Source organism: Vipera ursinii, assembly GCF_947247035.1.
Source record: "Vipera ursinii genome assembly, chromosome: 10".
Classification (NCBI taxonomy): Eukaryota; Metazoa; Chordata; class Lepidosauria; order Squamata; family Viperidae; genus Vipera; species Vipera ursinii.
The window spans coordinates 9,126,285-9,142,943 of NC_139520.1; the positions used below are offsets into that span (position 1 = coordinate 9,126,285).

Here is a 16,659-nt window from a genome sequence, read left to right on the forward strand (position 1 = left end):
TACGTTATCCATGTAATTCTGGGAAATCATTGACTTTCTGGCCCTTGACTCTGTCACAGGAGGGAAAAAATTTCTAGCCAAAAAAAAAAGCCAACTCACATTTTTCTATTATCTGGGTGGCAGTGGAAAATGGAATCTTTGCTTTTTTGCCTCTCTTCTAAATCTAAATTGTGATATTTATCTGTGGTGCTAAAACAATATGAAGATTTCTGAGAGGGTGGAAGTATAATCATTTCTTCTGAAGCTTTCATTGCTGTGGCTCAGTTGAGACATTTGAAAGAACACCAACCCAACAATTATTCCTTCTGGTTGTCCTCAGCTTGCTATTTAAGCAGACACTGAACACAAAGATTATGACAACACTCCATAATTGGGTTAATCTTACCCTTGCTCTTACTAAGAGTTATGTCACTATTTCTCTAAATGAGAGTCTTTTTAAGAATTCAGGAGGGTTGCACACTACTACTCACATCATCCCATAGTTGTCTGTCTGTCTGTCTGTCTAATCTGTCTATCTATCGTATCTATCGTATCTATCTATCATCTAGAGCAGGGGTAGGCAACCTTGGCTCTTTTATGACTCGTGGACTTCAACTCCCAGAATTCCTGGCTCAGGAATTCTGGGAGTTGAAGTCGAGTCATAAAAGTGCCAAGGTTGCTTACCCCTGATCTAGAGTATCTGTCTGTCTGTCCATCCGTCCGCCCATCTGTCTATTTTGATTTGGTGTGTGCCGACATGTACGTCTTCAAAGCATGTTCAGTGATGGCAAATTGATGAAATATGCCGGCAATTTTTATTTTACTGTCTCTGACTCTTCCATCATCAGAGTTTCTTAGATTGCCTACATTTCCAGATGTGAAAAAGCTCCCTAGGAAATGAACAAGAGAGAAAAGGGTCTAAAAATATATCTGTATGTTTCCTTTTATTGCATTTCATCCAGTAAAATCAATAGCCCAGGAAAAGGGATGTGTGGGGAGGATACCAGAATATTGATTTTGTTTTATTTATATTTTAGCTTATTAGTTTGACTGCCTTGAATGAAATAATAGATTTTTCCCCCATTATTTATCTGACCCACTTGAGTGCTAAGCTAAATTTCTGATATATTCTACGGGTGGGGCCTGAGTAATTCCCCCCTCCCTCCTTGTTTGCAGGTCTTTTTAATAATTTTATCCCCTGTTCACATGGGAGAATGGCCTATTGGAAACTTTTCTGTCACCCTGTGTCATATTCAATAAAAATGTGTGAATCAAGGTAAAGCCAAATAATTGTGCTCTCTACCTTATTAAGGCACTATTTCTGCTGTCTTTTCTGAAACAGGTTGTTAAAAATTCATTTAAAATAACTCCATCTGTCTTCTCTCACAACTTTCCCTAATGTAAGAAGCTTTTGTACACACTTCGCTATAATGAGCATAATTTTTTTAACTTGCATTTCCTAAAAAAATGTTTTAATGAAATTTTTCCCATTATTCCATCTGCAATAAATTTCTCTCAGAGATGCTTTTTAAATGTAAACATCTCTGACATGAAATCTTTATAATCCGTAAATATTAAGACAGTGGGAGTCGAGCAAAATTTGGAGTTTTGATTCACTTTGGAAAAATGATCCCACCTGATTTGGATGGTCAGATTGAATCAATTAAGTGATTTAAACAAACAAGAAAAGAATGTATTTCAGAATTTATTCTTACCTCTTAAAATTAGTTCCTCTGTAGTTCACATTATCAGGGAGAAAAGGGGACAGAAAAGTCTTAGGATCAGCTATCCAACTACCTTTCCTTTAGAAAATACTCTGGGGATTTTTATTTTTATTATTTTTTTTTGCCTACAGCCCTGAACCTGATCTAACATATTTGTAAAGTTTGATCTAATTTGGTTTCATTTTTGGACAGCTATCCTCTGAAAGTCAAACAGATGGACAAAGTTCTTAAACGCCCTTTTTTTCCTCTTTATTTAATTAAATAGAACAGACTTTTTTTAAAAAAACAGAAAAATAAAGAAAAGGTGTAAAGCAAGATAGATAGATAGATGATAGATAGATACATAGATAGATAGATAGATATAGATATAGATATAGATATAGATATAGATATAGATATAGATATAGATATAGATATAGATATAGATATAGATATAGATATAGATATAGATATAGATATAGATATATAGATATAGATATAGATATAGATATAGATGATATAGATATAGATATAGATATAGATATAGATATAGATATATAGATATATAGATATATAGATATATAGATATATAGATATAGCTATAGACATATAGATATAGATATAGATATAGATATAGATATAGATATAGATATAGATATAGATATAGATATAGATATAGATATAGATATAGATATAGATATAGATATAGATATAGATATAGATATAGATATAGACAGGGCTTTTTTCTCATAGAACGCTCAGAACGGAGTTCCGGCACCTTTTTTGGATGGAACCTTATAGGGTAGGCAAGGTGGGTTGTATGACATGTGTGAGTTCTGGCACCTTTTTCTTTTACAAAAAAAGCACTGGATATAGATATATAATAAGAACCTTTGCATAATTTATTTCCAACATTCTGTTCGGTTGGAAAGTATAAAAAGAAAACACTTCTGTGCATGTTCAGCAGCTGTCCAAGCTATCTAAACTGATTTGCTAGTTGAAGTCAGAAAGGCAGGTCCTAAGAAATCTTCTCTTGTTTGTAGAAAGTGTCTTTCACAGGTAGATTTTTTTTCTTCTTCTTCTTCTGTGCATAGTTAGAGAAAAGAGTTGCTAACTAGACTGGGGCAAAGTCCATTTTGGTATCGCTTAGGAAACAGCCATTGAAATCAGTGATGTATTTCCTTTAGAATCCTAGCATCTATTCAACAAGTCAACAAGCTTCTAAAAGGAGAAGCAACATCTACAGAGGGACAGGTGAGGGGGAGTAAAAAAAAAAAAGAAGATGACGACTATGGTCACATGGTTGAATTCTCACCTGTAATGGAATGTGTAGATGACTTTGGAGAAAGAAGCCTAAGAAACAATCAGAAAAGAGAGGCATGAGCCCCCAGTGGCTTAATGTCAAAGGAAAAAACCTAGGAAGGATTCCACCACCATCACCACCCCCCCGCCGCTGCCACGATTATCAAGCAGGAAGTACTTTCAGACTCGCAAGATACTGTTAATGTAGTTTTACAATACAGTAGAATTATTTTGTCTAGTCATGATTCCTGTCTGCTTAACCTGGCAGGGCTGACATCCATCTTGCAAATCTGAAAGCGCAAAACTTTCCGCCGATCCCTTTTAAGTACAACTCAAAGTACAAAACTTGTAGTGTAACTCCAATGTAATAACCCTAAAATTCTGCTTCCAATTGTGGTCATTAAGTCGAGAATTACCTGTATACACTTGATTGCTTCATAAAAGGCCCTTTGATATCCTTCAGGCAGTTCATAGATACTTTTGACCGGGCTGCACCATTTCAAGATTCAGTTTCAGAAAGGTGCTTCAGAGTAGCTCAGGGCTGTGAATGCAGCCATGCAATCTTGAGAGAAGATACAGCTGCTTTAAAGAGTTGTAGACAAGAGCTAGATTCATGTCTCGCTACACATTTGTATGGTAACCAGATCCAAGATGCTGTGCAAATGATAATTTACTATGGCTTTGGCTTTGCTTAAAAAATATTTTCTAAAATGAAGGATGTTATTGCTGAAACTCAGATTTATCTTTTCTGAAAGTGATTTCTGTTCTGAAGCAAAAATGAAGCAGACCTCCAGGCTTTCCACTTTTGTCTCTAATTACTTCCTTTCTTCATCAGAAGTAGTTAATGAGAGAATTTGCTGTGCTATGTTAGGCTGGAAGGAGGGAGGTTATGAAATATTGTATGGGTGTCTCCCAATTTGTCTTTCTCCTCTCTTTTTTCCCTGAGTACATTTTTAATTATTACATATTGAAAATGACACATCATATAACTTAACATTATTTTAATAGAGATTCATATATCACATTTTGATGCATATTTTGCCCAATTTCTTCCAAACACGTGGAATTGAATTAGACCAATAAAGTTGAACTTGTAAATGGGATGCTTTCTAGGTGAAGAATAATTTATGAGCCAATTCCTTTTTCCACTTATGGTATATAAGAAGATGTGTTCAAGGGTTCCATTTTTCATTCTGAAACCAGTGAATTTTCCATCTCTCTCTCTCTCTCTTTTATATTCCAAAACATTGCAGTTCTATTTAGTTTCTTTAAAATCTGCCAGGTACTATCTGTGAGAGCCAGTTTGATGTAGTGTTTCAGGGTATCAGGCTAGAAAATAGGAGATTGCGAGTTCTAATCGCACCTTAGGTGCAAAGGCAGCTGGGCCAGTCACTCTCTCTCAGTCCTAGGAAGGAGGCAATGGCAAACCACATCTGGAAAACTGCAGGGACTTATCCATTGTTGTCAAGAGTCAACAATGATACACGCACGCACACACACACACACACACACACAGAGAGAGAGAGAGAGAGAGAGAGAGAGAGAGAGAGAGAGAGAGAGCACATCCACTAGATTGGATGATATTGGATGAGGAGACACTATAAAACATGGGCAATCCCTTAAATAACCAGGCTTTAAGCCAAGAAAGGCTATATAGTAGTAAACAGGGATTTGAATTGTACCCAGCAGCCAATCCTTCCTTAAGGAAATAGGAAAGGTTACAATGAACCTATTTTTAAAGAGGCAACCTCTACACATCATAATGTTTGAAGTCCTTCGGTCAATGGGGAAGCCAGATTCATTTAACATCTATGGCAAAAAGGGTTGTAAAATGGGGGGAAACTCATTTAACAACTGCCCTACATAGCAATGGAAAAATTCAGTCTCAATTTTGGTTCTAAATCAAGGAACTCTCTGTAACTGGCTCAGCATTTTAGTTGCCGCAGTCATTATTTATTTATTTAATTGATTTTATATACCGCCCTATTCCCGAAGGACTCAGGGCGGTTTACAGGGCGAGTTAAAACAATACAAATAAGTACACTTTAAAATAGAATTAAATAAGACTAGCCCACAATTAAACAAATTAAAATTAAAATTAAAATTAACAGACTTTTTCCTAACTTTCCACTGGAATGTGCCTTCCTGTAAGGCAGAAAGTTGTTATTTCATCCTGTGAAGCGTGACCTTTATCTGTAAGATACTTCTATTACTCCACTTCCAGTCATATTTTCTTAAGGCTGATCGTCCCCATTCCTCTCAGTTCTTCACAGAATTCACTTCCTTAATCTTTCCTGAGCTACTTTGAGTTTGTTATCGATAGTTTTAAGTGTGATCACTGTGGTACCTAGAACTGGATCAAGGGTTCAAAACATTATTGGGATGGATCCTAATGTGGCAATGTTGTTCTTATTTCCTAAAAACAGGGGAAACACCATGAGATGCTATCTGGAAATGATGAGAATTCTCTAAATCATTTCTTCTGGAGAGCAGGATGTTTGAAGAAGACTAATCAGGGCTGTCTTCTTTGTTTGCAAATATATGAGTAAGATTGCTGCGACTAGGAAGCTGGATTTTAGTGAAGGCACTTACAAGGAACTCAGCAGGATATTCCAACAGCCCTCCATTAAATAGGTTTTAAATGCATTTTTCTTTTCATTTTTTTTCCAACAAGTCAACTTGTGCATTTTAAAAAGAGTAAATAACCAATATCTCAAGTAGCAAGTATTAATGTAATTTTATTCTGGGATCTGTTGTTTTTAATATGTTTGATTTTGCACAACACTCAGCAGTTTTCCCACAAGGTGGCAGATCCCACACAGGTAGTCCTCAACATACAATCATTTCTTTAGCAACCATTCAAACTTACAACAATATTGAAAAAAGTGACTTATACCCAGTCCTTTTGCTTACAAACATCACAGCATCCCCATAGTTACATGATCAAAATTTGGCTGCTTGGCAACCAATATGAATTTACAACAGTTGCAGCTTCCCAGGGTCATATATGATCGCCATTTGCAATCTTTCCGGCTGGATTCCAATAAGCAAAATCAATTATGGAAGATGGATTCATTTAATGCAGGGATCTTCAAACTTGGTCCTTTTAAGACTTGTGGACTTCAACTGCCAGAATTCCTCAGCCAGGCATGCTGGCTGAGGAATTCTGGGAGTTGAAGTCCACAAGTCATAAAAGGACCAAGTTTGAAGACCCCCTGTCTTAATGACTGCACAAATCATTTAACAGCTGCCATGAATCATTTAATTGTCGCAAAAAATGGTCAATTTTATGAACGTCACTTACTTAACAACCACCTTGCAATGAAAATTCTTGTTTCAATTGCCATCATAAGTTGAGGACTACCTGTAAGGCAGAGGGGCATTATTTCTGCTAGTTTGGGAGCTGTGGGCGGCTTTTGGCAGCATGTTGGAGGCAGCAATTCAAAAGGTTGGTTGCAAAACTCAAGAGATTTCAAGGCAAGGGTCTTCAAACTCGGCCCTATTCTGACTTGTGGACTTCAACTCCCAGAATTCCTCAGCCAGGCACGGTGGCTGAGGAATTCTGGGAGTTGAAGTCCACAAGTCATAAAAGGGCCAAGTTTGAAGACCCCCTGTTTTAAGGGATAAAATGGGTGCCTCAGAAACAGCAAGATTTGTTCTTAAATCCATTTAGCTCTATGCACAAAAGAGATAGTCAAATGACAAACCCAAAATGTATTTTCTACACCCCTGCATTACTCTCCATTTGTACTCCCCAAGAGATTCATTTACTTCAAGAAGATTTCAGCAAGGTTTGGCCAGTCTGCTTCTCTTTCTGCCTTAGTTTCTTCCTGATGTGTGGATGTTACTGCCACTTGAATTTAAAAATATGCAGAGAGATTTCTAGCTGTCTTCTAAATCATATTGGGCCTTCTAGGATGGCTTAGCTGCTTTGAGAGGCTCACCGTCGATCCCTACAATTGTACCATCAGAATTCAGTAGCAACTGGCCAGGCATCAGAAGCACAATTTCCTATGTGAAACAAAGGACACCAATCACTTTAGGCTTCCAGTTAAGTCACCCAGTTAAAGTAAAAATGTTCTGCAGATTCATTCCCCCATCCAAAAGTGATGCCGTGATAAAGCACATAACAAAATCTCTGGCCTGCACAGCAGAGCCTCCTTTCATGCATCAACTTGGGTCAACTTCTCAGTAGTCTTCTGCTGGCCCACCCTTATATGTTACTCACATACATTTCCGCAGCGAACCAGCCAACCTCATGGATGCAGTCATGAAAACAATTCCAGAACTCTTCCACCTGGGAGGAAGTGCTATTGACTGTAAAGCTGCCACTTCCCATCCAAAGCTCATGAAGACGATGATCTCCTGATCATTCCATTGTTCCCCAAACAGGTGACCGGGAAGATAAAAGCCTGTGAATCATCCCAGTTGGATCTGGGGAAGAAGAAAAAAAGGAACACCGGGGCCATTAAAACTCGTGTCCTTCTGACCCGAAGATCAGACTCAGGACAACTGCTGGATGTGGAGTTCACTTTGTCAAAGCAACAGAAGGAAAATACACAAGGCTGTTTATTTCCCTTATTAAGGAAGGGACAGCAGTTTGGAGTGTCCTGCCAATACCAAGAATATGGCTTTGCAGGAACTGGGTGTTGATTCCAATTACTCTCCGTGCAGTGAAAGAAATATCCCCCTTTGCCATGAAGCAAAGTTCACCACTACGCCATCAATTCTTTCTGCCTTTCCCCCTTTCATGGAAAATAAACTTGCTATGGAGCTTCTCTTCCCCTCGTGCCCTGCAAATGGGGAGCTCTTTTGGGGGGGGGTTTCATCCTCAAGGGTGAGACTCAATGTTCTGCCTTCTACCATTGTCACTTGCAATGCATAACTTTCTATCTGTGTTCATTGGCCTCCTGGCTTCCTATACTTCCAATCAATTGCAAGGGAAATTCCCGGGGGGGGGGGAATCCTCCTAGCAGCAGCAAAGACCAATAGGTGATAAAAACTATTGAAATGGCAGATATGGTTTTGAGAAGTAAATCCTGACCCTGCACTACGGACACAAGTGCAAAACGAGCAATTTCATAGTTGCCACAAATCTCATCTTGCTTTTTTAGATCCTCCTCCCGCTTGTCCACTTCCTAGGAAACTTTTTCACATTAGGAAATGCAGGGAATCTCAGAAACTGCAGTGATGGAGCAGTCTGTAATAGAAAACTAAAAATTGCCAGCATATTTCACCAACTTGCCATAATAGAACATGGTATTAAAAGACACACACCAAATAAAGATAGACAGATGGTAGATGGAGAGACAGACTTACAAACAGACTGACTTACATACAGAAAACACTGGTGGTCCAGGTAGATAGGTCAGTAGGTACGGAGATAGGACTTGATTGACTGAAAACTCTGGTGGTCCAAATATTGAAAACTATGGTTATTCAAATATCACTGTAGTGGATTGTAGTCTGGATTCCCAGGAGGGTTTGCATTACAGAATATAAAGAGACAAAGAAGCTTAGATATAGTTGTTGGTTGGGAGAAAGAGAATTTTAAGACAGTTCCACCCTAGAAATTCTCTTGAATGATGCAAGTAGGCTCTTTAGTTTGGTAATTTTTTTGTCTGTAGGCAAGGAGCAAGTTCCAATTGGGTAAAGGTTTTGTAAAATTTTACCTTTTTAATATTGTAAACAGTCCAGAGTTATCTTGTGATAAGATGGGTGGTTAATATGAAAGAAATTGTTTAGAAGTAACTTCATATGTGTTTCTTGGCCCACAAACCAAGCCAGCATGGCTAATACAAATTATGTTCTGAACATCATTTGCTACCTTTCGTCATGATGCAGCTTAACTCATGCCATTTGTACAATGACATCATGGTGCACTTGATGTCATCATGGCTTCTACCAGACATTTGTAGTTCTAGGAGTTGTAGTTTAGAAACCCCTGTAGGCTAGTTATGTTGTAAAGCACTATGGAAATTAGGGATAGAAACAAAAACCGTTTCTAAAGAGAAGAAAAAATTGGGGAAGTTGGAAAACAAATTTCAATACAGTGCTGATATTTCTTTTTTAAAAAAAAAATAAAAATCTTACCTGTTCGTGTTATGCTCCTTATATTTAGTTCTAACAGGAAGTAAAACAGGGTGCTGAAATTGCATCTTTGGCTGATAAATCCTTGAGTTTATATGCATTCAGTTGCCTGCTGAAATTTCAGGGCTCTAGCATATGGAAACAAATTACGAAATCTGGTCAATATAGATATACCCAAAGTGAACAACATTGTCTAGAGTGGGGAAAACTTGTGTTAAACAGGATAGGTTTAAAGGCATTTTTCATTTCACTTAACTGCAGATTCCCATTTTCCATTCTTACATTCACACAAGGAGAAGTTCTAATTCTAATTGTTCATAGCATATTTATTTCTGATGTTTACCTGTGATATGTAAGATAAGCTCTTTTGTAATCTACAGTTTATGTATTGTGAATTTATACATTACTTGGGTTCTAAAATTTGGCATTTGTTCCCAAACTTAGCTTTGATCTGAAATTAGCGCTAGATTTGTTATAGATGTTCTGTAGACTGATGTGCAATGAACACTTGCACTTTAATGTAGCATTTACACAAAGGAGTCATTCAGACATTCAAGCATGACTACAAAAGGAAGTGGTCCCTCAGTGGTTGTGCCTGATTTTATTGGTTTTATTTTATTTGATTGATAAGACACACACTCCATCATACTTCTTGGGCAATCCACAGAATAAAAACTGTGTCTTAAAAAAATTCATACACAGAAAATGTTATATAAGAATTGGCAATCAGAGACTATTTGTTACCCATTTCATTCTGATTTGCAGATTTGCTGATTTCCTTGCACAGAATAAAGAAATGTTGCCAATTGCTGAATTTTTCCTCAAACAATACTTCAGGAATATGTCTAAGTCTAACATATTAGCAAGAATATGTTTAGAATCATAATTTCTAGCCCATGTTCAAAAGACAAAATAGCCTTCTTATTGATCCTCTTTTTCTTTCATAGTTCAGAAATACATGCAGGCATTTAGGAATCCTAGCATGACTGAGACAAATCATTCTCTATTTGATTACACTGTGTTCTAGTGATACCTTTTTATTAATGATCCTTTATGTTTTATTTAGAAGGGGGAAAAAACATCCGAGAACACTCATTTCCTAATTTTAAACAGAAAGCAGAGATTCCATAAAAGTAACACAAATTATTCAACAACTGAAATGGCATTTGGTGAGCAGTAAATACATATTCCACAGAATATATAAGCAAAACTCCAGAGTGAAAACAAACCTATTTTAAAACAAAATGTATCCCAACACTAAAACAGGATAACTTTTCTTCACTAACAAAAGATTTAGTTAAGATTAGATGAGGCATCAAACCCCCAAACGTGTATTACATAGAAGCAAAAAGTTAGATTTTTTTCCCCCAAAAATCTAGTGATCATCCCAAGTTTTATAACCCAGGTTTTCCTCAAAAAAGAAGTTATGGGAAATTTTATTTACAAAATTGGAAATGATGTAATGGAAAGAGAGGGAGAGAGAGAAAGGAAATGATGTTTACAATTTATTTTTTTTTGTTTTAGGTAGACGTTTCTGCGCCTGTAAAGGAAATTACAAAACACACAGTTTTCTAACAGCTGGAGATTTATAGGCATAAAAATGATTCAGACTCAGTAAATGCAAGAAATGGGGGGGGGGAAATACAGGATATTTTTCTGATTATGATTCAGTACTGATCCTTTTTTAATATTTGCACTCTACTTTGCCTTACATTTATCTCTGCTATTGACTTGAAAGACAATGGATTGAATTCCACTAACAAGAACATTTCCCAGTACTGCTCAGAACATTTCCACTGAAAGAAAGGAGATGATCTGTTTCAATTGCTCTAGTTCTCTGCACTTAATAGCCCAGTTTTCCTAATCTTCCAATAGAGAGAGGCCTTTGGTGGGGATGACAGCAAACTGCAAAAGCAAGGGAAAAATTAACTATGGTACTGTCCCTTTCCCATCATGAAAAATACTCTGTTAGACTGGAAACTTCATCAAATCCACCTTTCCTTTCTTCATTCCTTCCCTATTCCCTAATCAAAGAATTTACTCATCTGAAACTGACTTCATTTAGGATTTAGTTCTACGTTAGAGAGACCTTTTATGATAATTGGAGGAAGTCTAATCAGAGCACACACTGATTGGTCAGTTTGAATTTCCCTCCCTCAACACCCACTCTACTCTCCACCTTGTGAAATGTTTGTTTAGTGACACACAAGTTGTTTTCAAGCAGCTGGCAAAAAGTAAGCCATGCTTGAAACTCCTGGGATCTGTTTCTAGATATCTTCAGAGATTAAAAAATTTTTGCTTCAGTTTAATTTGCTAAGATTTAGAAACCAGAGATAAGGAACTTCCAGACCATGTAGACTCTTCAGAACTGCTTAGATTTGAGTCACAAACATTAGGCATGTTTGATTTTTATGAATTCCGGTGGGACTTAAGCACAATTGACACCACAGCGAACGGAGGGCATCAGGAAAGAAGATAGAATAGATATTTACCTTGATTTCCATTCAGTTTGAGCCCAATCTGCTAAAATGAAACCAAGCTGCTAATTTACCCAAACAGGAAACAGAATTAGCCACAAAATTAAGAAGTCAAATTTTATGTCCATATGATGCAATCCTTAAAAGAAATTAAGCAGGTGAAATTGCTCGAGGTATTTGCTATCTCTTCTTGTACTGATTCTGAAATTGACCTGGATATTTCTATTTATTAAATAGAAACAGAAAGGTTGACAAGACAAATTAAGTTCATAGACACAGATTAATTCATCTTTTTTTTCTCACTTAGCCACAGTGAGATAAAACTGCCTGGATCTCTCTCTGTCCCTTCCTGCCAGAAGCAAACTAGAATTTATTGGACATATGTTTGCGTTCCACTTAATAAAATAATGCGCCAATATTTTTCAGATCAACTTTGTTAGTAATTCATGAAGGGACTATTTATGTTAATCAGGCAGGAATATGTTTGCAGGCCTAAAGTAGTGCATAAATCTGAATACAAAATATTTAGTTATTAACCAAAATATAAGGTAAAACAAATACTAAATTGCATTCAATAAAAGGCATGTATATGTTGGAACGTGTGTGTGTGTGTGTGTGTGTGTGTGTGTTATATACTCATTTTCAAAGAGGGTTGTTTGGGGTTATCTGCTACTTATTTAAAGAAAAAAAGAATGAATAAATATTGAATTACAAGGACAATTATTCCCATCATAATTCACCTATTTGTAATGACTTCTCGTTATCGCAGGGCTACTTCACAGACATGGATGTGAGGGAGGACTCATTTCCTCAGCAATTTTACCCCTATCAGATTATCTCATCTGATTCTATTATTTCTTTCCCATAAATCTCCTAACAGTGATTTGTTATTTGTGGCCCGGATCTGAAGCACTGTTCAAAGGATTTATCTAGCTTTGTGTCTAAGAGCAGTTGATGTCTTCAGCTTTTGTCACTCCCGGTGTTGGGAAATCAATTTGGTGGCTTTTCATACTTAAATTCAGTGGACACCACTCAGTTCTGCACCATAAAATAAGGCGTTGGATACACAAAAGGTGCGGTAACTGTACTTAATGTGTTGGCCTTGATAGATGAGTTTGTTTAAGTCATAGCAAATGACACTCAAAGTCAATATAACTCACAAGACTTCTACTAGCCCCTTTTGCAAGTCTTCCTTCTGCTTGTTTACTCAGCCAAGCAAGTCACCAAAATACACACTCGAGAGCTGCTTTTTTAAAAAAAAATTTTTTTGCAATGACAGTGGTGTAAGACGAGGGTGCTTCTCTGTACAAAATCCACTGCCCGTGCTTATTGTACGGAATTATGAGCATCTGCATGTGAGCATACATGTATTTTGGAGACTGTTCTGAACTGAAGCTTTCAAAAGCCTCCGTGTTCTCCCAAAGGCCAAATGCTTGAAAAGTACAGAGCACATTAAAGGCAGTTGATTGAATCAGCAAGTCTCTAGTAAATGGAAACAAAAGCCCAAATTGGTGGTGAGCAGGCTGAAGGAATTTAAGCTGTTGGTGCTTTGGTGGTCTGGATACTTCTAATGGACATGAAAATGTGCAGTTGCTACAGAAGAAGTCCAGCCTTACCTGGAAATTGTTCAGATGCTCAAATTGTGAGCAGTTAAATACTACAGGAGAATCCTGCCAAAAGTGAGAGGAACAGAGTAGGGGGGGGAGGAAGACTACTGATTTTAAACCTCTCTCCGTTTGTGCTACATAACAGCCAATATTTGACAGCTCCCTCATCTGTAATAAGTTAATAAGACTAATACGCACCTCCAGTAATTTGTCTTAATACTTTGGAGGTTTGAGCTCAGTCATGTTTATAGCCCTCCACTGCACTGCCATATCTCAGCACAGATTGTGCTAGCCAGATGTGGTTTTGCATTCCCTGTTTTATCCTTCAGAGCTAACTGGGGTGAGAAAAGGGGGGGGGAGTCCTCGTTTTGTACATGTAGCATACTTCAGTGGAAAAGCATCTAATTCAAAGGGACCCCTTCAAGCGTCCATCCCCAAAAGTAACTTCTACTATTTAAAAAGTACACCCCTAATTTGTCCTCACAATTTGAAAATGAAACAATTCTATTGTGCTAGGCTCGGAAGCGCAAGGAGGATGTACGAGACAGGCATGAATGACTGTTTAGGCTGACCAATTCCTGTTGACACCCTCCCTATCATTGTAAATCAAACTGAGCGAGCGCATCATATTCACCTTTTCATAAATTCCATGATTTGAATTTACTCTGGAAACCACTTTTTTTTTGGTGTTTCCAGTAAAGTGTTCTGGTTATCTGCAAGTATGCAGATGCTGCCCAAATCAATGTGTGATGTATCCATCAGCCCAGCTACCTCTTTCAAACTGTTCTTTGTTACCACTTCAGACAGCTTGATCGTATGAATTCTTGCTGTCAGGGCTGAGCATACAAAGTCCTGGGTTGGTTTTTCCCCCCAATTTGAGATTTTGAGACTATTGGCAAGCTCTTCCTAGGAGAGACAAAGTCTTTACAAGCAGATCCTTAACATTAGGCAAAGGCTGTTTCAGTAGGAAATTTGGAGGCGGGGGTGGGGGGGAATTGTTGAAGCCAATGTTCTGGGGTGCAATGTTCAGAAGGCTGGTTTAATATATGACTAAGTGTCAAGAGTCAGGTTTCTGAGAATTACTTTTCAGATAAACAACTTTACAGCACTACACTTAATCTTGCGTACTAAAGACATATCATTTATCACCAAATTACCAGTGACTTCCATTCCTATTGATGCGGTCATGAAGGCAGTTGGAAATCAAGGCTAGAAGTTTTAAAAGATTTTCCTCTTATCTTACTTACTTCGAGAGAAGGAGAATCACAAATACACACAACTTCACAAAGTGTCCAGACTGACAAGAGCAGAGTCCCCTCCGATTCCTACTTTCTAGAAATACACTTGCAGGCCGGGCCCGAAGAGTGGAGAAATTACATGGATAGGAAACGGTGTAAAACACACACACACACACCCCTGTTGTTAGATCCAACCCCAAAATAGACGATCCGGCAAAGCCACGAAAACATCTCCGACGCGAAAGAGTTAATGTCAGACTGCCGTGCCGACGCTAAAGGCTCTTGACTTTTTTTTTTTCTTCCCCCCTTAAACGCGTTTCTAGTATGGACTTTTTTTTCTGTCTAGAAAATTGGAAGCGGTTCAGTATGAAACTGAAGTGGGGCGAAAGGTGGCGCTGTCGAGGTTTAAACGGAACGCGACTAAACTGGATTTTGTTTTAACTCGGTTCTTTTATTTTCGCGATTAATATTTTTTTTTTAAAAAAAAAAAAAAAAGCCCTCGCCGCCGAGAAGCGAGAAAGAGCGCACGCAACGGTTTTAAAATAATTAATTGAACGGGGATCGCCCGTCTTCTGCAAACGAGACCGCGGTGGCGTTAAAACAGAAGTTTGCAAAAAGTTCTTAAGGCTTCCTGCCTCCTCGGTTTTAATTCTCTTCTCTCCACCACCACCACCACCACCACCCCTCATCTCCCGCCCCAAGAAAAAGCCACCTCAACCTTAACGTTTCCTAAAATCCAGGAAACATCTTTCAACGAACCACAGGGAAAAAGTAAAACGATTGCGCTAGGAAGAAGAGCTAGCAATTAAGCCACTTGCCTTAACTTTCCGACCTCTGGCGAAGCTATCGATCGGAGGAGGAGGGCGGGGGAGATCGGGGCTAAAAAAACAACAAAACTTAACTAACTTTGACCCGGAGGACTCGGAAAAGCCCGAGGCGAGCAAAGGCCGAATGCGCGGCTGAAGAGTGCAAAAAAAAACCGGTTCGGAGCTGCGCTCGGAAATAAGACTCCGGATTCGCTCCCTTTAGACCCAAAAGGCTTTATTTTTATTTTATTTTTATTTTAATTCCATTTATATCCCGCCCTTCTCCGAAGACTCGGGGCGGCTTACAAGCTTAGCAGTAGCCTTCATTCTATGTATATGCCTGCTTATTAGGGCTTTCACACACACCCCAAGCGGCATTATTACAAAGTCAGCTTAATTGCCCCCAACAATCTGGGTCCTCATTTTACCTACCTCGGAAGGATGGAAGGCTGAGTCAACCTTGAGCCTGGTGGGATGCGAACCTGCACTAATTGCAGGCAGCTGGTGTTACTTAAGGAGGCATTAGCCCACTGCTCCACCAAGGCTTTAGGTGCGTTTGAAGCACCCTTCCCTTCCTTCCCACCCACCCACCGCCCACCCCACCCCCCGGTCCCTCTAGGGAAAAAAAAAGCTGAACTATGTGCAGATCTATCTTCGTGGTATCTAGAGAGCCGGTTGGGACTCCACTCTTCTGGATCCCCGTAGCAAGAAGACTCTCAAGATGGGATCTATTTCCAGGACATATTAAAACCGAGTTTTTTTTGGGGGGGGGGGAAGGATCTGCAAGCACTCTGCTCGCCGTCCACGCTGCCTGACTTTCTCACACACAGAGAGACTCACACGCTTAGAAGGAAAGGAAGGAGAAGGGAGAGCCGGGAGTTAAAAAAAACAACAACCCAACACACACACACACACACCCCACCGCCCCGAATAGATGTACCCCACATTTGCAAACGCGGTAGACTACACCAATGCATGCCAGCCGTGAACCTCCTTCCAAAACCACAAAAGCCCGAAACGCACGTAGGAAAGTGAGAGACGGCGCGCAGAGCACCCTTACCTATCGTTGATCGCATTCTCTTTCGGAGAGTTTTGAGCGCCTTAAGCAGAAGTATTTTGCGGATTGAATGGCTTTCGGATTCGCGCGCTCTTTTTTCTCCCCTTTCCCCCCACCTCCCCCATCTCTTCTTCCCCCCCCCCCCCGGCCCATGAGTCCGAAACGGCGCTTTCGGTTACGAAAGAGTTAAAAAGTTTTGGTCCCAGCTGACAGTCAGCTGATTGGTTCCTGATTGACAGCTTTGAAAAGTTTCCTTGTTTCTATACTATTATGCTAATGAGGAGCCGGCTCCGCGGCCGCGGATTGGAGTCGCGTCCCGATAGGAGTGTGACGTCAGGCACGCTATAAAAAAAAGCCATGCTTTTAAAACTGTCCTCCCGGTTCATCTCTTTAAAATATT

General features: G+C 38.9%; 1 protein-coding gene across 1 annotated transcript; it reads right to left on the reverse strand.

The window, feature by feature from the left end:
- Positions 1-711: 711 nt before the first annotated feature.
- Positions 712-16,336, reverse strand: LOC310644923 (uncharacterized protein; the record flags this gene model as incomplete). The annotated part of the gene is made up of 8 exons (XM_083370259.1): positions 16,263-16,336; positions 9,078-9,202; positions 8,324-8,450; positions 7,213-7,418; positions 6,929-6,995; positions 6,289-6,348; positions 1,695-1,712; positions 712-869 (listed from the first exon to the last, which is right to left on the reverse strand). The coding sequence occupies exons 4-8, from the start codon at positions 7,321-7,323 to the stop codon at positions 712-714; spliced, it is 414 nt and encodes a 137-aa protein (XP_083226385.1). The 5' UTR covers positions 7,324-7,418; positions 8,324-8,450; positions 9,078-9,202; positions 16,263-16,336.
- Between the last annotated feature and the right edge of the window lie 323 nt (positions 16,337-16,659).